This window comes from Pelodiscus sinensis, chromosome 1 (genome assembly GCF_049634645.1).
Source record: "Pelodiscus sinensis isolate JC-2024 chromosome 1, ASM4963464v1, whole genome shotgun sequence".
Lineage (NCBI taxonomy): Eukaryota > Metazoa > Chordata > Testudines > Trionychidae > Pelodiscus > Pelodiscus sinensis.
The window spans coordinates 267,274,446-267,300,381 of record NC_134711.1 but is presented as its reverse complement, the minus strand read 5'-3'; the positions used below and the strand labels follow the sequence as shown (position 1 = coordinate 267,300,381).

The following is a 25,936-nucleotide window of genomic DNA, read 5'->3' as shown; positions in this document are numbered from 1 at the left end:
AAATGATAGTGGATCGATATCCTTTTTCCATCTAATGATCCTCTTTTTGGGATGTTTTAGCTTCCAGTTCCATCTATTAATGTTCCTAGTCGTCGGGCTTGGGACCAAGAAGAAGAGAGAAAACGACAGGAAAAATGGCAGAAAGAACAAGAACGTTTACTTCAGGTACAGTTAAACTACATACTCGTAGACAGGGATTCCCTTGCTAAGAGAAGGATACAAGATTGCTATTCAGTAGTCGTAGGTTCTGTTCCCAGGTCTGGCTCCCAGATTCTATATTACAGTAAACTTCCGATAATACGGCACCTTTAGGACCCAGGGGGTCCTGGATTATCAGATATGCCGGACTATCAGAAGGGGGGGCTATGAGGGGTCTGGGGTGGGGTGGGGGGATGCTACCCCAGACCCCCCTCATAGCCCCCCCTTCTGATAGTCTGGCTCTGCCCCAGGAGTCCCTGATTCAGCCGCTGCTGGTCAGTTTCAGCAGCGGCTGAATCGGGGACACCTGGGGCAGAATAGCTGGGGTGCTGCCGGGTTGGTCCCGCAGCCCCGAAGTGCAGCGCTACTGGACCTACCCGACAGCACTCCAGCTGTTCTGCCCTCTGCTTCCCGGATTCAGCGCTGGTCGGTTTTAGCAGTTGCTGAATCGGGGAAGCTGGGGGCAGAGCAGCTCCAATGGTCCGGCTGTCCGGAACACTTCCGGGTTCCTGATGATGCCGGACCATCAGATGCCGGACCATGGGAGTTTTACTGTACATAGACTAACATGGTTAGAATTGTTAACTATCTGCAAAAACAAAGAAGAGTCCTATTGCATCTTACAGGCTAAGGGTATGTCTACACTACCCTCCTAGTTCGAACTAGGAGGGTAATGTAGGCATACCGCACTTGCAAATGAAGCCCGGGATTTGAATTTCCCGAGCTTCATTTGCATAAAATGGGCACCGCCATTTTAAAGTCCCTGCTCGTTCGAACCCTGTGCCGCGCGGCTACACGCGGCACGAACTAGGTAGTTCGGACTAGGCTTCCTAGTCCGAACTACCGTTACTCCTCGTGGAATGAGGAGTAACGGTAGTTCGGACTAGGAAGCCTAGTCCGAACTACCTAGTTCGTGCCGCGTGTAGGCACGCGGCACGGGGTTCGAACGAGCAGGGTTTTAAAAATGGCGGCGCCCAGTTTATGCAAATGAAGCCCGGGAAATTCAAATCCCGGGCTTCATTTGCAAGTGCGGTATGCCTACATTACCCCGCTAGTTTGAACTAGCGGGGTAGTGTAGACATACCCTAACAGTCTTATTTGGGAATAAGCTTTCATGAGTAAAAACCACTGCATCAAATACATGAACTGTTTTTTACCCGTGAAAGCTTATGCACAAATAAGTCTGTTACTCTTTAAGGTGCCACAGGACTCCTCACTGTTAACTTTTATTATTGAACTTTGGATGGGCTATTTTTCAAAACCTATCAAATTCTGGAAACATTAGACAATGGCAGAGTTAAATTTCATTTTTCCTTTTGGCACTTTTGCAACTTTTCCAATTTTGAGAGAGGAAATTTAGAGTGGAAAAAGAAGGGGAAAAGGGGAAACAAAATAAAATCATCCAGGGGGTTTATTGCTATCAATAGCAAAAAGGAGGGAAGGGAGGGTGGGGCAGATTAGAAGATTCAGTAGAAATTCCCAAACTGAAAATCAAAATATTCTATTTTAAAAAGTGAATTGCAATATGTTGATGTGATATACATTTGGTTTTGAACTTCCCTGCAAAAATTCAAGTAAACATATTGGAATGAAAAGTTCATAATTTTTGCTTGAGAAAAATGGTGTTTCAACCAGTTCTACTTAGACCTATAAACCAGCCAAATGATTTCAGAATGATTTGTTTAAAACATATCAGTAGGGATAGAATTTTCTTTCAAGAAGGCTCATTGTAAGAGCAGTTCATATATTTTTGTAGTTTGCCAAACTAAAAATTAAATTTAAATGCTGTGTATGGAATATACATGATTTTAGTCTTTATAAATTTTGTTTAAATTTTACACTAAGTGACCCCCTTTACTTCCAGTTTTCCTGAATGTCAGTCACAATAGATAATTAAGCAATGGGATGTAATTCATAATGTGGACTAGGATAGTAAAATGTATTACCACAAAGAAGTCAGTTACCATTGTAGTAATGTTTCCAACAATGGTTTGTAGTGGGAATTATGCACCTGTGATAACTTGGTATCTCACAGCCCAATATTTCAGGAAAGGAGTGGATCATTCTTTCATGAGTGTATAGATGAGGCTTAGAGAATAGAGTGACTTGGCGGTTCTGAGCGCTCTCTCTGAAAAAGGAGAAAATAGGGTTCATGTTCTTTTTGGTCAGCTCTAGAGAGTGTTAAATATTTAGGGCCACAAAAAGCTGTTAAAGAGATTTGCTGGGCCCTTGGCCAAGGTGGGAGGGCAGCTCTGTGCTGCCGGTAGCACACCATGCCACATCCCACTCCCAGCTAGCTCTTGGTGCCAATCAGAGCTCTGGTAATGATTTAAAGGACTTGGGGCTCTGACTGGGCCTTTTGAATTGTTGGGCCACGGAACAGTTGTCCCCTTTTCCTATCAGTCGGTGGATATATTTGTTCCTCCCGTTCAAAGAGATTTTCTAAAAATGACATGAAATTTCATGTTCACGTTAACTTGAATTTCTAGATAGCTCTGTGAATGAGTAAAATACATGTGTTTTTCTCATTGCTAGTCCCGCAAACCCAGCCTGTCTTTGGCATCAAGCTGGAATTTTTCCATCTTCGTACATTGCTATTTAAGAGAGATTCTTCAGGGCAAATTATAGCCTTCGCTCTAGTAATGCACTTAGAATGTGAGTAGTCCAAGTGAAATTAACTGAATGGCACTACTTCTGCTTAAAGTTTAGTGGTGTGTTTAAGTGCTTTGCTAGATCGAGACCTTGCTCTCAATAAACATATACAACCTCATTATCTTCAAATTCTATCCTGAGTAACATGTGCAAATTAATGAACCATACAAAGACTATTGGATTTCTCAGGTATCATTGAATATAATTTACCCTGCAGAAGCTCTGTTAAGGGTGATGATGAACCCAGCATGAGAACAAAACATTGTATGTATGTGTCAATATATTTCCTACCATTCATTTTTCCAAGGCAAGACCTGGATCTCCTAAAGTGTATTAATAGCATTGTGTGTGCTACTGAAGATGTAATACATGTAGGACCTCCCCGGTCTGGCATCCTTAGGACCAGAGCAATCCCAAACCATGGAGTTTGCTAGACCAGAGGAAGTCCAGGCTATCCTCTGGCTGTTGGCCCTCCTCCTAGGTGCCAGCCCTGGCCATTGGGCTCTGCTCCCAGTTGCCAGCCCAGGCTACACTCCTGGCTGCCGGCCCTCACTGGTGCTAGGCTCCTGAACCTGTTTAGCTAGGGCTTGCTGGTCCAGCTATATCCATGGAACTGTTGGACCATGGATGTTGCTGGACCAGAGAGTCCTGAATTTTAGAGGTTCAGCCTGTAATAACTAATAATCAGACACAAGGTGGGTGAGGTAAGTTGGTCCAATAAATGATTACTGCACTAACATGCATGTCTAATGTCCTGGAATGGACATGACTGCAACTAGTCTGCATATAATTAGTGATTAACAGTCACAGCCTAGGAAAAATTTGGAGGGTTGGCCTGCAAGAATGTGAAACATGGAATATTTCTCTTTAGAGAGTTACATACAAAAATCATTCTCCATTTGCTTCTGTGTACCTTTTTCTTGGGAAAAGCAATCTAGCTCAAAATCCCAATGCTATCTCTCTCTGCTACACTATGGACAATTTATTTTTCAAATGAATGGGAGTCTGGAAGCCAGGAATCTTGTTTCACCTGCAGAATAATATTTTCGGACTCAGGAATTTTTTTGTATTGGATAGTTCATCTACCATGAAAAAATATATTTTTTCAGGAAGTTCCTACAGATCTGCTATTCTGCAGACCTGAATTGGCAAAAGACAAAATCACCAACTTCTGTAATCTGTTCTGTATATGACTTAGTATGATATTTCATCACACAGAAAACCAGTGATAAGAAAATCCAAGAGATACTCTAAGGTTGACTCTTGGATTAGACAAGAATCCAAAAGTTCAGGTTCTTATTCAAAGCAAATTAAACTGTTGCTCAGACTTAATTTAGAGGTCATCTTTAAGGAACCTAATTACTAATTTGTTACCAAGTCTAAAGTTTTTATTCTCTTTATAAATAGTTAAGATTGATATTACTCTAGCTTAACAAAAGTAACTTCATAGCTAAACCAAAATTAAGATAAGAAATGTAATAGATTGGTGAATCTTCTAAGTCTGGGGTAAAATTCTGATTTTCTGAAGTCAATGGTAAAATTCCCTTTTGACTTCATTAGAGTAAGGATTTCACCTCTTGCAATCTATTAGAATTCTGTGCTGCTTATGTTCTTATACTTGATGTACTGCTTTTCAAGAGGTTATTTTTAAAACAAATATTAAAATACAGATACAGGAGGTCATGTTTTCCTGGAGCTTTTACTTACATTACATATAATTCATGCTCTTCATGCCAGGAGAAATACAAACGTGAACAGGAACAATTGAGGGAAGAATGGCTCCGTGCTCAGCAAGAAGCGGAAAGAGAGAGTTCCAAATATTTAGATGAGGTAGGTTATGAATATTTGTTCACTTTCACATTTTTCATTATTCCTTTATTGAATAGTGACATAATGACTTTGTTTTCTCATTTGCCCAATGCAGAGAATGAATAGTCCTAAAATAAAAATATTTATCTGAAAGGTTGTTGGCTGGCTTTTGTGTTCAGTTGGATTTACACTCATGCAAGATAGGACAACATAAGATGTATGAACACAAGAAATTATTTGTTTTATAAATGGGTTACTAACTTACATAATATCACTGAGACCAGAGTGAAAATGGCTATCCTTGCCCCTGATTCAGCATGGTACTCAAGCATAAGCCCACTTATGACTAGTCCCATTGAAGCCACTAGGACTATCCCATGCTCAAATTAATGCATGTGCTTAAGTACCTTGATAAATTGTAGTGTTAAGTCTGAGCTAGCCTGCCTCTTAAGAATTTTCTAAATAAACTGCAGCCTTGTTGATGAATATCAGCTTCGCTATATATCAGAATGTTAAGTGTGTCTAGTTTCTTTAGATGTTTAGTTCTGCAGCTATAGTCTGTTCTACAGCTGGACAGCCTATATTCATTGCTCTTTGCTCTTGTATCAGATAAAGGAGCATTTCATCCTCCTTCAGATGTACCAACAAGTGTATTAATGCTTATACAGTGATAAACAGGAACGCAAAACAAATCTAAAGTTTGTATAACTTAAACAGAAAGGCTTATGTTCCTCAGTTAAGCTGTTAAAGCTTTCACTATGAAGCCCATCAAGGATATTTTGTTTTAAACCATAAGTGCTGGGTTTGTGATCTGGGCTGACATTATTCCTTCATTTGAAAGGGATTTTTATTTCCTACATGTAAACAAGCTATTCAAAGAGCTTTTTCATAGGAATGCAAATAAAATAGAATGTCAGAAATGATAGCTAGTGAATGACACAAAGAATCACTCAATTACCTGCTCTGTTCATTCCCTCCATAGTACCAGACATTGGCCACTGTTTGAGAATTGGATGCTGGGGTGGATGGATCATTGATCCGACCTACTATGGCCTGTCTAATGTTCTTAAATTTTTCATAGGAGTTTAAGAGGCAGTGTGATGGGTTGAAGCATAAGTATAGATTGGGTGTTCCATGCATAAAGGTAGTTTAAAAAATAAAAGCTGCGGACGCTTTCAGAAAAACAAGGCAAAGGAGTAATCAAGGTTAGCAAACAGAATGGAGTTTCTCACCTTAGTAGCTTGTGTTTTAAGGTAACCCTAAAGCCTAAAGTAAAAAGCACATTCTTCCTTGCTACTGAGAGTCCCCTGAGATCCTTCCCTTCAAGTTCCTGGTAACAAAACAGACTGTTTCCTAATAGGTGGCCTGCACTATAATGTTTCTTAAATTATTTTCTTCTCCTGTAGGAGACAAGTGTCCTAACCTCAAACATAATATCTGTAACTGCACATGCACCACCTATATCTAGTTGGAGATCACACATGAGAGAAGACACTGATGTTTCTGAAGGAGACAGAAGACATGAGTGGGGTGAACAGCAGAATGAGGAAGAGAGAGAAATGGGAAGGAGGAGACTCCAGGAGGAAAGAAGACGTCAAGAGGAAGAAGCCCTTCATTTGGAGCAACAAAGGAAAGCCCAAGAACTAAAGCTTGAAAGGGAGCGAAAAGAAAAGGAACAACAGTATGCCGAGGAGCAGAAGCGGCGGGCGGAGGCGGAGGAGCAGAAGCGGCGGGCGGAGGCGGAGGAGCAGAAGCGGCGGGCGGAGGCGGAGGAGCAGAAGCGGCGGGCGGAGGCGGAGGAGCAGAAGCGGCGGGCGGAGGCGGAGGAGCTGAAGCGGCGGGCGGAGAGAGAACAGGAGATACCAGTGCAGATACCCCAATACCGAAGGTCTGCACTCAAAATGGGAGAGATGCATTTATTTTTAAAAAGTGTATTTTCAAAGACAATCAGGTGTCGTGAAATATGTGCATATTAAAAGTTTACTGTTAAATTTATGTTGATATATGTATCAAGGGAAAAGTCAGACATGAAATCACTAAGCAAAGTGCATTTTTCAACATCCTAAATCAGAAACGGAGAACCTTTTTTGGGTTGGGGCCCACAATCCCTCACTGGCGTGCCCCTCGACTGGAGAAAAAACATTCTCTACATTCCCCCCATATATCAGAGCTTAAGAGGGCCTGGACTTAGTAGACTCTGTGTGCTTTAGGCCCCTGGAGGATGGCAAAGGGGCTGGAGCACCAGTGCGGGGTCAGCCCCAAACCTTGGGGGCCAGATGTAAGCAAACTGCCTCCCCCCCCCCCCCCCGCATAAGGTACCCCACCCTAAACCTATGTCTCATTGCACTACCAATACACATTTCTTACCTTAGTCAAACATAAGAGCCTTTTGGTCTTACTTGTACAGAGCGATACTCTATCTCTCATCATCCCACTGAGCTTTGAGGTAAAGTGTCTCTTTTAAAAAGTAAAGAGAGTGGGATGAAACAACACTCATTAACTTATAAATAACATTCCTTTTTGAAAATGTTTTACCTACCAGTGTTACAAGTAACACACATGTCACTCACTAAAATATCATAAACAAATATTTTTCTTTTGTGTGTGACCTTAAGAATTTGCCAAAGAGGGTTGGTCTGAGGCATATGCAAATGGATTTGCTCAACTGGGACTTGAAATGCATTAACAATATTTCAGGTCCAATTGGAATGATAGCTTCATTGCACTATACAAATATGTATGACGACATGGTCCCTACCCTAAAAATCTGTGTTCATACTCTAGTTATACATTATTCCTCTAATGCTAGGGGTCTGGTGTCAGTGTTTGATATTTTCATTTATGGATGGTAGGTTAGTCTGACTTCATAAAAGATCTTTGAAAGCTATCTCTATTATGAAACTTCTTTTCTAACCAAAACAAAAGCTGTGCTTCCTAGAATTTCAATATACTATGCATGTTTAGGGATCTGTTGTTTGTACTTTTATTTTCCCATCTCTTCACAATTAGGACTTGATATTACTTATTTCATATATATAATTTACTTTATTTTTTGCTTCTAGGCATTATGAACATTATGAAGGCTCTAAAAACTTTGAAGATCCACCTGGCCACTTCCTTGCTGACAGGTTAGTATGATACTGACTCTCCAGGCTGGTTAGAATTTCACCTACATATTAGAGCCTTGGATTTGACATTAAATTTAAACTGTTTTGGTGTTATTTCATTTAGAGTCCTTCATGGCAATATTGTTTTTCAGTCCTTAAGCTATGCTTTCGCCTAAAGAATATCTAGTTGGCCAAAGCTCCTTTAAGTCATACTCCATTTATAACACAGAACATCTTTCAATCAGTAGATCTTTCTGTAGAGAGAGTAAGGAAGCATAAAGAACTGATTGTGTTGTTGTGAGTAGGCCAATAAGAATGTAAAATAACCACCACTATAAAAGATAAGCAAAGAAAAGTGAAGATACAAAATTATCAGCAAGATGATACACATCTCTTTAGTTTTCCCTTTTTTCACCTTTGCTTATTTTCTTTTTTTTGTTTTAGTTGGTCTGTCTTTTTTGCTGTCCTCTTTTCTGTTCTTAAATAGAAGCTTTTTTTGTCATAATTAAACATCCACTGGTCCATTTAAATGTGCACAGTTATTTTCTTTCCCCTTTTGCTTATTGGAATAATCCTAAATGTACTAATTTCCCCATCTCTGTTCAAATATCTTCTATCCATAGCTCTACCATCCAACATTAATTCATATAGTACCCCATAGTTGCTTGTAAAAGTAATCTATATACCCTTTTCAGCAATTAGTCCATGAATTAAATGGAAATGAGTATGGCATTTGCGATGTCACAAGATGAAATTCCAAGATCTGAGATGGTGCAACTGAGGCCTGGAACTTGACAAATGATTTTTTAAGTTCTCTGGCAGTACTGAAAACTTGATGATAAAATTGAGTTTTGATTGAACTAAAACTTAAAACTTTGAAAGTTTTTGGTGACTCAAAAACTCTTGTCATAACTGTGGTTATGGCATTCTTCTTAGAGATAGGTGGGAGGTTCAGATAAAATCCTTTTCTTTGAGAAAGTGGGTACTCATATGAGAATCCAGGGCTACCTCTTCCTCCTCCTTTTCTCCTCTTCCTTATCCCCCTATTTTGTGACTGTGTTTGTCTTCAGCATTTAGACACCAATGGCTGAAAGTATTGAGCAAATGCCTGCCAAATTGGCAAATAGTTTTGGGTTTACCAAAACTGCATTTTTGACAAATAAACTATTTGCCTAAAATCTTTCACTAATATTTGGGTATTCTGTCCTCTCAATGGTCTGCTCTCAGAAAGTGTGGAGGGCTTTGGCATTGATTGCTTACACTGTGGAGACATTGGGAGAGGCCAAAAGTGGCATAAGCCGAGGTCTAGCTTCCTTTGTTCTGTGTTGTAACTGGTTCTCTAAGCAGTTGAGCGTGTGTAACACCAGCTCTTCACCAGTGCAAGAACCGATTAGACTATCTTAAAAGAAACCGTGAATATGGGGAGCAGGAAACGGTATACAATTATTAAGAATATTGAGTTCAGAGGCCATATTGATAGACTCACTTTGCACTGGATAGTGATTGCATACAGTGCAGTTGCTGTAACAGTCAGCGGTAGCTTTAATAGTCAAGTTGCTGCCCAAGAAATGAACTCTTTGTTCCTATTCTAAATAAACTCCATATTTGTATGGACAGTCATATCCTCCTTTTCATGAGCTAGAGCTAAGCATACAGCAGCCAGGGACTGTGTTAACTTCCACACTGGGCAGCCAGAACACTTTTACCTACTATTCTTTTCCTTATGTATTTGATGACTTTTGTCAGCTAAAACACATAGGCATTTTTCCCTGCATGATAGGATTGATGACCGGCAAGGATTTCCCCAAGAAGCATCCTCATGTAGCATGTAAGGCCATACTTTTTTTATCTGCAATAGCACTTCTAAATTAAGACGTGGTAATTACATCTTTGCGTAACAAACTTAAAAATATAAGCATGCACCCAAAAATTAAAATAGTCTCCTTTAGACTGGCATGCTGGACTGTGTCAAGTCTTCATGATATTTCAACCTAATAATCTAAGGAAATGGGGTAGGGACTCTTTTTTTCATATAATTGTATACAGGGAAATGATGCTCCACATCCACTCCATATCTGGGCGCTATGGGGACTACTGCAAAATTAGTCTTAAATAGCTTAGACTGCTGGTATGCTGAGACCACAAGCCTGTCAGTGCTAACTTAGTGTTACCTTATTATTTCCTTGTACTTGGCTGTGTCTGTCTTTCCATCTGTTATATCTTGTTTTGTATTGTAAACTTTTTCGGGTAGGGCTATCTTTTTGGTTTGGGTTGATGGAGTGCCTGGCCCAACAGTGTGCTGTGCCATGGTAAGGGCTCTTGGGTGCTATGGCAATACAAATAATGTACATTTTTCTGGTTTTATAGAAATAAATCTCGATCAACTTCAGAACTGGATGATTACCCGAAAAGTCGAAATGGTGAGCACTTTAATTGCAATTAGATCTTTCTAAATTGATGATTAACTGCATGAAAATTATGAACACAATCAAAGGGTAGTTTACAACAAGAAGATATTTGAAGGTCAAAAATAATTACATTTTGATTGCTACTTATAATTCAGCTATACAGCATATTATATCAGTTTTTTAGTAGGGTGGAAAATTAACCATAGGAACATATGATCTAAAGGATGTGGTGAATTATCCAAAAGTGTCTTTAAATTCAAAATGGATGCTTTTTGTAAGGTATACTTTAGTTCAAAAGAGTTCACATTTCTTTTATACTTGTATGGATTACAGTTCTATTGTAATCATAATCTATACAATGGCTAAAGAAAAATGTTAATGCATTTTCTGTACAAGTTGGACCTCCCTGATCCTGTGCCCTTAGGACCTTGAGCAGTCCAGGACCAGGGAGTTTGCTGTACCGGGGAAGTCAGTGCTCCCCTGCTGGCCGCTGACCACCAACCATGCTTCCGGGCTTCCTTCTAGGCTCCTTTCCACCGCTACAAACAGAGGAGAGATTTTATAAATTCTCCTTCGAGTGCTTGCTCAAGTCCATTCCATGTAGGAGAGCGCGCACTGTGTGCACAAGCTCCCGAAGCTTTTTCCCTCAGCGGTACCTGTTAGGCCAGCCATGGAGCACATATACCCCTGCTCACCCTCCACCCCCTCAGTTCCTTCTTACCACCTGAAACAGTTGCTGGAATGCTTTCAGCTTGCAAGATTTGAAGATGTACCCTTAGTGATCAACCTGTGAGTAGTCTGTAAGTAGTTCTATATTTAGTTAGTAGATAGTTGTAGTTAGTTAGTTTTAGTGGGAGTTTCCCGTGTTTCTTTTCCCCTCCCCGGGGGGGAATGCCTGGGTCACATGGCTTCAAGCCTCCTGTTTTTTGAAGTCCATACCCTGAGGTGACCCCCACTTGTCTCAAGTGTCTTGGAGGAAGAGCACGTAAACACTCTGCAGATCTTGCAGCTGACAGTTTAGTCTAGGACCAAGAGGAAGAAGGATTTGAAGCTTAAACTCCTCCTCCTCACGGAGTAGGCACTGCCGCCCCTGGCACTGGCCTTGACCCAGTCTGTTGGAAGCGCGCCAGCATCAGTGTGTGAACCAGCAGTGACTCTGAGGCATTCCATGGCACCAGGCTGCTCCTTGGTACCGCGGTACCACCCGCCATTGCTGGCACCATGTATGACAATGAAGGCACAAAAAGGCAGATCTCCCTGATGGTGTGAGCAGAGGATGAGTTCTCAAGTGGGACATTCTGGGGCTCCATCTTCACCACTGCACGTCGTTGGTCGAGCTCTGTGTGGGTGAGCAATCCAGAGACACAGCACCTGTCCATGAAGGAGATCCAGGAACCATCTACACCAGACAACTTTGACACAGCTCAGGACCTAATTGCGCCCACGTCCTCACACTGTCTGGTAGCGCGTAGGGATGAGTCCTGCACGTTGCCACCTCAGGAAAGGAATGTGGCATCAAGGTCTTCATTGGTGAAGGGCCCAACTACTTCTCCGACCCAGCTGGCACTGGCACCTCCAGCCTTGAGATGTCTGGCTCTGGCTTCAGTACCAGCACTTTCAGCAGCAATCTCTACGTCGCAGGTATCCACAGCACAGCCTCGATCACCAGCCTCGGGACCATCTCAGCTGCACTTGCTGCTGCCAGCACTCCCTGCCTGGTACCAGTGCAAGCCAATGGCTGTGGTCCGCCATCAGATCTGGCATGGCTTCTTGGCATTATCCGTGGCACCACCATGATCAGTCTCCGAGTACTCTTTGGAGTCTGAGGTAGTCAGTCCTGTCAAGAATCTTCTCGCGCCGGTCTCACTCCAGGCGAGATCTAGAATGGGAAAAGGGTGGAACCAGTGGATCCTGGACCCAGGGGAAGTGGGATACTGTATCCTATTCCTTGCCTCCCTGCTCCTTTACCAGTCCCTCTTCAGGGATTCCTCTCATGAATACTCTCCAACAGGAGGGGTCTTTGCTTCTGCAATTAAGAGCAGTAGAAGTGGTTCCACAGGAATTTGGGGGGAAGGATTTTTATTCATGTTATTACTTAATCCCCAAGTCCAAAGGGGGCCTTTGCCTCATTCTGGATATCAGTGGGCTCAACACCTTCTTAAAAAAGACCAGATTCAGGATGGTCACATTAGCCTCCATTATTCCCTCCTTCAATCTAGGGGACTGGTACCCCACCCTTGTTTTAGAGGATGCTTATTTCCACATCTTCATCTTTCCTCAATGTAGGCAGTTTCTCTGCTTCACGATCAGAAGCAGTTCACCAATTCACGGTCCTCCCCTTTGGCCTGTCCACAGCTCCCAGGGTTTTCACAAAATGCTTGTTGGTGGCAGCCTTTCTAAGAAAGTAGAGAGTGTAAGTTTTCCCCTCCTCAAATGATTGGCTGATCAGGGGAAATTCACTAGACCAGGTCCTACAGCACATAAAACTGGTGAGGGGCACATACACCCGACTAGGGTTCCTGTTGAATGAGAAGTCCATGCTTATTTCAACACAGACCACAGAGTTTGTGGGAGCAAGGTTCTACTCAACAATGGGAACGGATTCCCTTCCAAAGCTCAGGTTCGTGGCATAAGGGACATTATTCTTGGCCTACGAGTGTCGCCTCTGACAACGGTGAACTGCATGAAGCTACTGGGCCACATGGCTGCATGCATATAACTCCAGTCATCTGAAGAAGTGGACTGTGCCTATGAAAGCTCATGATACCATCTATATGTCTTGTTAGTCTATCAAGTGCTACCAGACTTGTTGTTTAAGTTTATCCTGTACAGACTAACTTGGCTACCGCCTAAAGCTTCTGCATATATGTGGTACAGCTTTCTGGGTTATGCCTGCATCCCCTGCAGGCATGACTGGTGCAAGTGTACAACCCAGCTCACTTGCCAGTAGACATAGTGGTATCAATACTTGCAGAGATCCTGTCCTCTCAAGACTGGTGGCTGCAGCAGGATGCGGTGTGCACAGGCATCCCTGTCAGTCCAGCAGGTGATGGATGCTTCAGATATGGGTTAGGGAGTATACCTCATGGTCCTCAGGACTCAAGGTACATGGCTGCAGGCCAAGCAGGCACTGCATATAAATGTCAGAGATGAGGGTAGTTCACCTGTCTTGCCAGGCATTCCTGCCTCACCAGAGGGGCAGGTGTATTTCAGTCCTGATGGACAATATAGCAGTATAACTTGTGTATATCAACAGACAGGGTAGAGCTTGTTCCTCTCCCATACGTCAGGAAGCCTTGGCCCTGTGGGATCTCTGCATTTTGCATGAGATCCATCTGAAGGCCTCATACCTTCCAGGAACCCCATAATCTTCTGGCGGACAGACTCAGCACGTCATTCAGAGCATACAAATGGTCCCTCAGTGAGGACATAGCCTGAGAGGTCTTCCCCATGTGGGGATCTCCCCACCTAAGTTCCCTGTAAGAAGGAACTGAGGGGGTAGAAGGCTAGCAGGGTTATATATGCACCGATGTAGCTGTGCCACTCCAGGGGGCTACCTAGCTGGCCCAGCTGGGTACTGCTGAGGGGGAAAAAGCTTCAGAAACTCATGCACATGGGGCGCATACACACCTACAAGGAATGGACATGAGCAACACATTTTAGGGATGGTCAAGGACTAGTCAACTATCCGATAAGCAAATGCTTATCGGATAGATAACAGGATAGTTGGCTAGTCGCTTCCACCCCCCCCCCCCCCCCTCGGCTGCCTCTCTCAGGCGGAGGCACCATGAGGGTGGAAGAGAGAAAAGGGTACTTCAAAGCAGCAGCACCACTTGAAGCCTGCGGCCAGACCCTGGGCTACACGCGGCATTGCTGCTTTGAAACACTGTTTGAAACACTGCATGCAGCCCTGGGCCAGCTGGGGTGTCCCCAGGCTGCACGTGGCATTTCAAAGTAGCAGCTCTGTGTGGAGCCCAGGATCAGTTGGGGACTCCTCCCACTGACTCCGTGTAGTGCTGCCTCTTTGAAACCTCCCAAGAAGATTGGTGTCAGGCTCCTTGCAGTGTTCCAAAGCAGCAGCACCACATGGAGCCCGGGATCAGCATGGGAGTCCACAGTTGATCCCAGGCTCCCTGAGGCACTGCCACTTTAAAATGCAGCCTGATGCTGTGCTCCTTACAGTGTTTAGTCTATATTTAACATCCTTAACCATCTCAAATAGCAATAGTTAGAAGGTAAGTAACCGTTTTTTCTGAAAGGGCAAACGAACCTTGTAATGCAGTTATGTATTCTGGCAGGCTTTCTTCTCATTATTGGAGAAAAGCCCCTCTTTCAAAGAAGGAGAGAAGTTAAGCCTTTAAGCTGAGGATTGTTTTGGCTTTCTAACCTAAGAGAGTTGGGGATAGTCATTTGGTAATTGTAGTGTGACACTTTCCCATGGTGGATCAACAGTTTTGCTTGTCTGTATTTGATTTGTTTTATTATAAATTACCACTTTTAAATGGTTTGTTTGATTTGATAATGCTCACATGAAAAGCCTACATCTTAGAGATATTTACGTTGTTGTGGAGGACAGTGGAAGAAAGACAAAATAACTCCTACCTCATTCTGGCACTATATTTTAAAAGTAAAGAATACCTGATACTTGCTTCTGTGCTTTAACTTGGATATTTGATAGCTTGCTGCTAGTTTGACACTAGCTATCCCTTTTTTGTCTGGTTAAATCTTTGTTTCCAATGTGCATGTCTGGTAATACTTGCTTTTGTAATGGGACCCAAAACTAAAATGGAGAAATTACACTGCATCAAATATTAATAACACAAAGGTGTATATATTGCTTCACATATGGCAACTGTAGTTTTACAATTTGCTTTTTAATTTTAGCTTTTGCTTTTTACCTTCTTCAAACATGAGATTATATATTTTTCAAACTAGGTACCAACAACAAATATTTGGAAAGATCTTGGAATGTCAGTGATTCACAGAGGGGGTCTCAGAAAGAGCATGCGATGTCTTCAGCAGAAATGGAGAGACAACATATCCTTCAGGAAATGAGGAAGAAAACACCACTACATACAGACAACAGTTGGATTAGGCAGCGCAGTTCTAGTGTTAATAAGGACCCCGTTATTCTAAACAAGAATACAATGAGGAGGTAAGATGCTTGTTAAAAACTGTACACTGAACTTTGCCTCTTGATAAATATTTAGTTTTGGGGCATTCTGAATGTTTCTTTGCAGCACAGATTGTAAATCCAGTCTCTAAAAATTTGTCACAACATATGAGGGTAAAACTTGCAAATATTTGATCTCAGCTATGATACAAGCAAGTCAAGAATATAAAGGTGATGGTGTGCATTGTCAATATTTCCTCAGTTGTTTATTTGTCCTTTGTACCTGCAATGTGAATTAATAATTAATATGCTTTTGTCATTTGCACATGTATTTGAGAACCTCGGTAATGTAATTTGTTGCAAAATAATGCTTAAATATAGGTTCTGAAGAATACATTTTAGTATTTCTAACACACAGATACCTTGTAGGAAACTTCAGGATTTCTGTGTTTAAGGCTTGTGTAGATTCTAAATGTTCAGTTTGTCACTTACTTTATTATTTCCTATCAGTCATGAGATGTCATAGCTGTTGGCACAACAGTTAGTTGCTGGACAATGTGCCTGTCCAATGGAGGCAGGGCTTGATCTATTTTAGAGATGGTATCCCTAAGAAAAAATACAAACACCACAACTAACTGATGTCATTGCTAAATAAAAGCAATTTGATTTGGTTCATTCTGATAAAGCAGCACTGATGTGTATTCTGCTGTTATCTTTAATGCTTTAGTGTCACCTTTTTGATCATTGCTCTCTCTAAGACTGGTGAAGCACGGTAATGATCAACAGTTTGCAGCTTCAAAAATTTTTAATAAAAGAAATATAATACAATAATCTTCCAGGTTATCAAAATAATTATGCTTATAATATCAGTCTTTAAAATAGAAAGGGTGAATGTTTTGTTATCCTACATAATGTGAAAACTTAAATATTTCTTTCTTCTAAAATCAAAGCATGAATAAAAGGTTGAAAAAAAGAGTAATCCTGCAGCACCTTGGGGGGAGCGGGGGAGGGAGAGGGAGAGAATATATATCATGATAAAATGTTAGCTCATAAGAGGATATGTTTCTGGGCAATAATATTCCGCATGTCACAATTATTCATTTCAGAGGTGAATCTTTAGATAATCTTGATTCCTCAAAAACAAGTTCATGGAGACGTCAGCCTTGGACAAATCAATCTACTTCTTCCACATCCTTGTCATCTAGTCAAGATTTTAGTCGCTCTGCTGCTCCACTAGTGTCTACTTCAAACCGGGCCTACATGCGTACCCCCTCCTCCAGTACAGGACCTCCTTCTTCCAGCTCTGGAAGATCAGTGACTTCATCCCACACTTTGCCCTCAGCATCTTCTTCTGTACCCCGTGCTCAGTCTCCTACCTCTGCTTCCCAGTCAGGAGCTCAGCAGCGGAACAGGTAAGTAGTTGCCCATCTGCTGAAAATTTATAAATAGCTCACTGTACTGTGGGCACTCTCATATAGTAATTACTACAGGGGAGGTGGATCTAATGAGTCTTGTACAAGCTCTGCAACAGTCTTGCTTGGATCTTAAACAAGCTACTTGATCTCTAGTATTGTAGTCTGATTGTGTGTGAAATAGTATAATTATATTGTACTTACCTTTTGGAATGTTAAACTCAAAGCACTTTTCAAATTAATTTTATCTGGTTGAAAGGCAACACTGAACACTGTGCTATTACTTATGTGTTTCTCACAGCTGTTCAGAAAGTTTCTAAGGATTCTGTTTACACTGGTAAAGAGAAAGTGAAGCAATAAATCTTTACTCAATTCAAAATTATTTGTGAGTTACCTAAATGAGTGTAAAAGTCTCCTTGTGCTTTGCAGACATCACCTTTGACATTTATGGTTTAATAAGAATCTTTAGTTTAAAAAAAATGAATACATAAAATTGAAGAGAACCCATATTTTATTGAACATATCTCTTCAATTCCCCCAGTTTCTGGGTCAGGCCGGACGGCTACAGGAGAGTGGTAGAAGGGAAACGTATTACCCCAGGATTAAATAGGTCCCTTTGCCAAGGGTAAACTAACAAGAGCTAAACCAGAACCAGCAGGAGCATGACAGAATCAATTAGGGCAATTAAACATCTAGAGTCATTTAGGTGGCTTTCAGAATCAAGGGAGGCAGACTAATCAGGACAATTGGAGTGAAAGGTCTGGGAGGATCAAGTGTAAACAGGTACCAGGAGTAAAGCCTTCAGCAAGGAAGATGCTGGGGAGAGGGTCATGGGTAATTTTGGGGGGATGGGGGTAAGAAAATGATCTGTTGAAAACGACTGCTTCTCTTGTTTGATCTTTCATTATGGGATTTCAAATCTGCTTGATCCTTCAATATTGGACTGCATAAGGCACATGTTCAAAGGAGTTAATATAATATGTGTCCAGAATCAGACTTTATTTATCTAACAAGCTACAGAGGGTGATATTTGACTCAGGTGTTTACTAAAATGTCATCAGATAAGAAATGAGGCAGAATACTACATTAAATCTTGCATTCCCTTTACCACAGTTTGTCAGTTTCTTCATATTTTTCTCATTTCAGTTTTAGATATTTATAGCTTGCAGATTTAATTACAGAATATTAATTTTGATGTTTTATTCCAGATAACTTAATTTCCTGCTCATTACTGCAACATGTGGTCCTCTGTTTCAGTGCTTTCTCTCATGGCATCATGCCACATTCTTGTTCTGTATTTAGGTCAGTCAGTGGGAAGAGAGTATGTTCATACTGTAATAACGTTTTGGGCAAAGGAGCAGCCATGATCATCGAATCTCTTGGTCTTTGTTATCATTTACGTTGTTTTAAGGTGAGAGAGCTGGAGAAACACCATGAAGAAATGGGAGCTAACTTGGAGCATGCATGGCTACTTGGAATTCTGGTTGCTAAGACTCTACTAATCATGTGCTACATGCTCTGCTCATATTGTGTGCTACATGCATATATCCGTGCAACAGTCCCATCCACAGGCATTAGGCATTCACTATAATACTAGTCCTCTATTATATATACTCTGATTTTTCTTTTTTTTTTTAAAGACATTTTGAAAAAATGCTGAGCCACCTGCCCTTTGAAAACCAAGACACTTTATGATGTGTCAAGTTGGGCATCTAAAAAGTGAGACAGCTAAAATCACTGGCCACTTTGCCATTAACCCTTTAGTAGGGGACAACACATAATTGCATTGCTCCAGGAGTAGATGAGAAATGAGGTAATGACTTGAGTGTCTCTGGTCCTTGGTTTCCCACAGGCTGAAGGAAAGATGTAATCTGTGTCAGCTGTATTGGGTGGCATTTTGTAGGAGAAATACCTAGGGCTCATCCGACTTCTGTACACCTGCATAGAAGGAAAGAATAATAATCTGTGCAAGCTTCACTCCCCTGCTTTTCGTCTGTTATTTCCTGTTACATAGATAGTCAACACAGAGCAGTTACCCCTTTGCACTCGCCTGCATTGGCACATTGGGAGAGATCATAACTTCCCCTAAGGAAATATTTTTAGGATTAATGCACCATTGAACAAAGTACTGCAGTGTTTAACTTCTTATTTTAGATGTTGTGGGCTTTTATGAATGTGTGAGGACCTATGGAACAGCTGACTGAATATATCTTAATTCTTGAATCTTTTTTTCTCCTGATATCCTTCCTTGGTGCCATCATAATGTAGTGTTTTCCACAAAGGCTGCTAAAGCTGACCTTCTTGAAGACATGTTATTGTCTAAACCCAATAGGCAAATATTATAAATGATAATACAAACAGTCGACCCAGACACCATGCAGCTTATATCTGCTTGAATGTACTTTGCCTGCTTGGAGAGTCAAGAGTTATTGATTAGTTCTCAGTATAGTAATGCATTGTTCACCCACTATGCTTAAACATTTTAATACTAGCATAAGAAAGGTGGCAAGTATTTTTTAAAATTATAAACAGTTAGAATAATTCGATGCATTCCTGTCTTGAAAAGTAAGCTGTCAGAATGAAAAGCAGATAGCGTTGCATGGAATCTCCAAGTGGCACACCCAAATATTCTGTGCCAAAATTGCTGTCACCATTTCAAGAACAAGTTATTTCATGCTGTGCCATTTTTAAAATTTTGTTTGAGACATTGAAGCTTAAACAAGATTTCATGAACTAATCTCTGAATCATTTCAGCTTTTATGTGCTTAGAATGTGCGCGTCTGCTATTAGTTCACCAATCATCATCTTTAAATGATGTCTCATCTTGTTGGCTTCATTTTAATCTACTAATCCTATATTTGCTTTTGCTAATGTGGGTTTATGATTTAGGCTTTGCTGGCTTATACTGTATGCTGCTTCTGAACATGTATATTTGTCACAAGTTACTAATTATTGGTGTATGTTACAGTGCGTGGCTTGTGAACGTGACCTTGGGGGCTCACAGTCAGGAGCTGAAGTCAGGATCCGAAACAATGAGCTCTTCTGCAATGACTGCTATGTCAGATTTAAAAGTAAGGAGACCAGCCTATAATAAGTGTGTGAACTTTATTTTCTACTTTTGTTCTGGGGCCCTAAGAATTTGCCTATTGCTGTACTTACCAAAGACTATGTTTAGTCACCAACTTGCCATATTAATGAATTGATTCCTAAAGCTTTCATTTCAATTTGTCTTCATGGGCTGTATTCTCCACTCCCTTTACCATACTGTGCAATGGTTTACCATCCCATTATTATGGATATGCTTCATTCTTTGCAAATCAGGGAAAGTGCCACCTTAGGGTTTGGTTTCTCTCAACTCCAAGGTGTGACTGCAGTATATATAGACACATCTAAGCTATCTTTGACGTAGCTAGCTTAATTAAATGGACGTGAACTCACAGAATCACAGGCTAGGTACAGCCCTTGCTCCTGTGGCTTCACTATTGTTGACTGCAGGATGGTTGCATAACGGCATCGGTGGCAGTGTAGGCATATCCATAATGTCATCATTTCTCACTGAATAACAAGTCTGTCACGCTGCAAAATCTCACTGACTTGCACAACTGATCTGTTCTTAAACTCATTTTTTTGAGTAGATCCTAACTATAGGCTGTTGGTTACTATCTCAAACTACTACTATTTGAATTATAGCCTCATGATTGTTTATTCATTTGGGTGCATTAGATCAACAGTTGATTGATTTGCTTTCAAGTTTTAAAGGATGCAGTCTACATTTTTTTGTATTACCTTTCACAAAACTTAGAATCATAGAATCCTAGGGCTGAAAGAGACCTCAGGAGGTCATCAAGTCCAGCCCACTGCCCAAAGCAGGCCCATCCCCATCTAAATCATCCCAGCCAGGACTTTGTCAAACTGGAACTGAAAAACCTCTAGGATGGAGATTCCACTACCTCCCTAGGTAACCTGTTCCAGTACTTCACTACCCTCCTAATGAAATAGTTTTTCCTAATATCCAAAGTAGACCTCCCCCTCTACTATTGCTCCTCATTCTGTCATCTGTTCATTACTGAGAACAGCCTCTCTCCATCCTCTTTGAAACCTCCCTTCAGGTAGTTGAAGACCGTTATCAAATTCCCTCTCATTTTTCTCTTCTGCAGACTAAATAAGCCCAAATCGCTCAGCCGCTCCACATAAGTCATGTGCTCCAGCCCGCTAAACATTTTGGTTGCCCTCTGCTGGACCCTCTCCAAGGTGTCCACATACTTTCTGTAGTTGGGGAGCCCAGAATTGGATGCAGTACTCCAGATGTGGCCTCCCCCGTGACAGACAAAGGGGAATTATCACTTTCCTAGATCTGTTGGCAATGCTCCTCCTAAAGCACGGTAATATGCCGTTAGCCTTCTTGACTACAAGGGCATGCTGTTGATTCATATCCAGCTTCTTATTCACTATAAATTCCAGTTCTTATTCTGCCAAACTGCTGCCTAGCCAGTCGGTTCCCAGCCTGTAACAGTGTTTGGGGTTCTTCCATCCCAAGTGCAGGACTGTGCACTTGTCCTTGTTGAGCCTCATCAGATTTCTTTTGGACTAATCCTCCAATATGTCTAGGTCACTCTGGACCCTATCCCTACTCTCCAGCATATCTACCTCTACCCCTATCTTATCTTCATACTTGCTGCAGGTGCAATCCATCCACTCGTAGCTCATTCATAAAAATGTTGAACAAAACCAGTCCCAGACCCAACCCCTGGGGCACTCCACTTGATACCAACTGCCAACCAAACTTTGAGCCTGTGATCACTACGCATTGGGCCCGACAATCTAGCCAGCCCTTGGTGAATCCATGTTGAATGTAGTGAGATTGGTGCTGGCACTTGGCATAAATATTTTTTTTCTTTTTCCTGCTGCAGAAATTGCTAGATAACATCTTAATTATTAGGTGAGTTCTCTGTCCAGTGGTTCCTATATAGCTACAGGTTAACCAGGATTGCCTGGTCTGGCAACATCCATGGTCCAGTCGGATGTTGCAGGACCACAGAGTCCTGCTGGTGGGTCAGTGGCAAAGAATCTTGTGGAGCTGGCAGGGCAGCAGGTGCCTGCAGCAAGCCTGCCGTCAGCGCATGGCAGCCAATCTGTCCATGGAGGTTGGGAGACCTACACATGGCTGCCTGGTGGGGCTGAGAGAGCTCAGTGGGGCAGAGCGCCGCAGCGCGCAGCTGCTTAGCAGGACCCACAGCCCCAGCACGGTATGGGCAGCTGCCCAGCAGGAGGTGAGGAGCCAGCTGGAAGGCCAGTGGGCTGGGGAGTGCGGGCAGCAAATAAGGGTCCAGAAACAACATCTCCTAGTCCAACAAAATCCCTCATCCAGGACCTGCCTGGTCCCAAGGGTGCTGAATCAGGGAGGTATCCAACCTGTAATTTGTGGCAAGCCCAAACTTCTTTTAAATTAATAATTGTGACAGGGATTGTAAGAGTTTCTAAGAATGAATGAGAGAGGGACATACACTCCAGCTTTTCCATTTGAACTTTGGTCTATATGGCTCACTGAGGTTTTGGAAATCAATGGGGATATGCTGGACTTGCAAACTATGAACAGGACCCCAAGGACTTCTCTGGATGAGGTAGTTCTCGCAGGAAGAAGAAAATACTGGTTCCCTTGTTAGTCACCCTTTTCAGATTGAGAGTGGGGGTTTTTTTGTGCGTGTTTCGAAAATGTAAAGGGATGATGTTACTTTCTTAGATAAAAACAATTGTGGTGCCTCTACTAAAGAAACCATTTCTTGCAACATATACTCTTTCTGACTTCCTTTGATCACTTGCCCTCTCTTGGGAAAATTGCTGTGTAACTGATATAACTCTGACATTTGGAATCCACAGATTTTCTTGACTATAGGTAGCCAGTGTTTTTGAGTTGTGGTGGTGGTTGAAAATTGTATATTGTGGATGAGGATGAAGCTAATTTTTAAATCTTAGAGCTGCCTGTAATATTTTGGTCTATAAAGCTGTGGTGATGTGTAGTCCTCCCTGGATGGAATTATTCTAGAATGGCCTTCCTCTCCACCCTTCTTAAAGAACTGAGAGGGTAGTTTGGGGGCAAGTGAGCTCATATGTAATTTTCTGTAGGATTCTAACTTCAGTTCAGTGGCCGTGTTAAACCACTGTGAGGGCTCTGCATTCTATATATTTTCATCACTTTTCGACCCCATCAGTGGAATTAAATGAATAGCAAATAATGTGGCTGTGTGATTACTTAAAATTATTATGCTCTTGAGACCAATGGAAACCAGTTGGCTTCCATGTGGATGGAATCTTGATTTTTGACCTATCCAGTTGTCTGGACTTGGATAGTTAAGAAGCTGCCTTTCCCTCAGTATGTTACTATAGCAGTTGCGATGAATGGAAGCATTTGAGCTAGACCCCTTTCACTGAGAGTGCTGTTAATAGTGCATTCTTATAAAAGGGCTTTGACTCTCAGATTGATATGACTCTTCCATATCTCTTGTCACAACCTGTATTTGCGAAACTTCCAGTTATGCTTACAGTGACCTCAAATAGAAGAAATGTTAAGGATTTTAGGTTGGTAATTTACAGTAACTCCTTGCTTAACATTTTAGTTACATTCTTGAAAAATGCAACTTGAATCGAAATAAGTGAATCCAATATCCTCTTTAGAATTAATGTAAATAGGGAGGGTTAAGTTCAAGGGAATTTTTTTCAGCAGTTATGACTGTGCGGGCACATACAGTAAAAGTTTTAAACAAACAATTTAATACTGGACACAACAGTGATGACTGTAAAGCTTGGTTGAGGTTGCAGAGAGTCATAGGGTGGAATATTTCACAGGGTATATTTTGATGCTAAATGAAGAACTAGCTCTTGGCTGAGCCCTCAAGGGTTAACGTGTTAATGAGCCTCACACTCTACAAGGCAGCATGGATTAAGGCAGGAGGGAGACCTGCTTTGTGAAGATGGGATATGGAGTTGGGAGGTTGTGGGGAGGGGAAACATCTTGATGTTAGCACCCATCTCTCCCTTCTCCCCCTCTCACTTCCCCCTGCCCCCGCACAGGAAGCAGCTCCAAGGCAGAGGGAAGGGGCAGCAGAATTGCTGCTGGCAGCTACATACAGTACTTTGCAGGGAACTTCAGGAAGCTGCTGACCCTTTCTGGTTCCAAGCCCCCATGAAGACAGGCAACTTTGTCCACTACTTGCAGGAATTTCTGGGAAAAGCAAGAGGCTAGAAAATGTTAAGGGAGTATCTCACAGCTTTAAATGTGCATGTGACCTAATAGATAAGCAATGAAATAAGGTTAACCGGGACCGTGCTAAGTGAGGCGTTACTGTATAGCATTATTATAATAGTGTCATTTAAATATATTATACAGAGCAGTTGATCATCCTTTCTGGTTAGTGCTGATTTTAAATGAAACATTTTAAAATATTGCAAAAGTGCAGAGTATTGGATGGATACTTGACATATTAATTGAAACAATTCGTGATTTTTTTAAAAGGTTAACAATCTAGCAAACATTTATTTGGCAATCAAAACAAAACTTGCTCATCTCTAATTGCAACCTCTGCCTCCCTCTTTCCCCCCCCCCCCCCCCAAAAAAAAATGGGACTGTGAATGTTTTAAAGCAAGAGCTTTGGGTAGATTGTATGCACCATTGCAAGTCCATTTGTTTTAAATGTCAAACCAAGATTTATGCAGTATAACCAGTGTTGGTTGCTGTTATAGTTTGCATGTTGATTCTATCTTGTATTTAGATTCTACATTAATTGCCTTTTGAGTTTGCAATACCCAGAAGGATATTGCAAACAGATATTGATTAAAGATATTATGTAGTCAGGCCGTTTCGGACTCCAAATCTTACAATTAGTAAAACACTACATTTCCAAAAAACTCTTCCTGAATTAAAACCTTTTTTCCATTTCTCCCTGACCCCAACAGCTGGACAACCAACCTCCATGTGAAACAACTGAACATATGAAACCATTGTTGCAGATAAAAGAAGAGGTGGTTGCTGGTGATGTAGATCTATAAATATGTATTTTGTTTGTGTTTTTTCAGGGTAACTTTTTTGCTTGTCTAGATTATGTAGAAAATATATTGTATTCTTCATTCAACTGTATTTTTTAGTTATTTATGAGACTGTAATCACAAGAAGGAAATCTCTTGGGGCGGGGGGGAAAGAGAGGAGGGAACCACATTCACTTTTTGAGTTCACTGTACTTAAAAGCACAAGGGAGAACAAACATTTATCAGTAATAACATGAAAACAATTCTGAGGCTAATAATCAGCTAGCAGAGTTTCCAGTGGTATATGAAGAGGGTATTTTGTTTTTTATGCTCTTAAATGAGCCCTATTGAAATAGTTAATATAAATATGTATTTGTAATTGCTGTCTTTATTTGACACATACTACAAAGTGACTTCTCCTAAAATAATATAAGCTGCATTAAAATGTACACCAAAATGTTTGATTTCTGTATTCTGATTTCTAAAACTGTTTGTTTTTGAAAGTAAAATACAAAGTATAGCATAGTGGTAATGGTATAATGTTCTGCAGAAGAACAATGGAAACTGTTTGGAGGAAAGGGGTCTATTTTCTCTTTTATTATTGAAAAATACAACTATCACTTACCCTGATAAGTTGATTCAGAAAATGGATAATTTTTCTGTTGAATTCCAGAATATTTGTAAATAAATTTTCTGATGCGGCATTTATCCGGTATTTTCTTCTCTTTCCTGCATTTCAAAATATCAAGGTTCATGAATGGTGCATAGGTTGAATTTTCTGAAAAATAAAGATGATTGTTTGAATTTATTTTAGTAAAAAATTTCTTGTTTAATATTTACAATATCATCATGCATGCACAGGGACACTACTGGCTTACCTCTTGCTATGTGCTGTTTCACTCACTCCAGATTTAAATGTGATAGCTTTTTTTTCCTTTCACGCTCTTTTTCAAAATGTAGTGATCTGACTGCATCAATTCATTAAGGGTAGTTGGAAGCTTTGCTGAAAAGCTTTGTTGGGGCCACCAGGCTATTGATCGTTCAGGAACTATCTCTGAATTGCTGCTGCATTAGTGCTCTGGTGGAATATGTACTATGCCAAAGAGTGGCTTTCAATTCTTTTGCTCAAGACCCAAAGTGCCCAAGGAAAAAAAAGAAACATATTGTGACCAGTCATATTGCATGGTCCTCGACAGGTGCAAAGATACATATGATTTG

At 41.2% G+C, this 25,936-nt stretch overlaps 1 protein-coding gene across 17 annotated transcripts in view; it reads left to right on the top strand.

Annotated features, from left to right (window-relative positions):
• Positions 1-25,522, top strand: part of LMO7 (LIM domain 7) — a 176,377-nt gene extending 150,855 nt beyond the window's left edge. For 12 of the 17 annotated variants that reach the window (XM_075918868.1, XM_075918867.1, XM_075918869.1 and 9 more), the window contains 11 exons: positions 61-165; positions 4,588-4,680; positions 6,066-6,547; positions 7,722-7,787; positions 9,547-9,594; positions 10,134-10,186; positions 15,110-15,329; positions 16,394-16,699; positions 18,002-18,110; positions 19,668-19,770; positions 24,650-25,522. In XM_075918868.1, coding sequence (XP_075774983.1) covers positions 61-165; positions 4,588-4,680; positions 6,066-6,547; positions 7,722-7,787; positions 9,547-9,594; positions 10,134-10,186; positions 15,110-15,329; positions 16,394-16,699; positions 18,002-18,110; positions 19,668-19,770; positions 24,650-24,672 — 1,608 coding nt within the window. In that variant the 3' untranslated portion in view covers positions 24,673-25,522. The remainder of the gene's footprint in view (positions 1-60; positions 166-4,587; positions 4,681-6,065; positions 6,548-7,721; positions 7,788-9,546; positions 9,595-10,133; positions 10,187-15,109; positions 15,330-16,393; positions 16,700-18,001; positions 18,111-19,667; positions 19,771-24,649) is intronic. The other 5 variants (XM_075918870.1, XM_075918877.1, XM_075918874.1 and 2 more) reach the window with 4 other exon arrangements.
• The last annotated feature ends 414 nt before the right edge of the window (positions 25,523-25,936 follow it).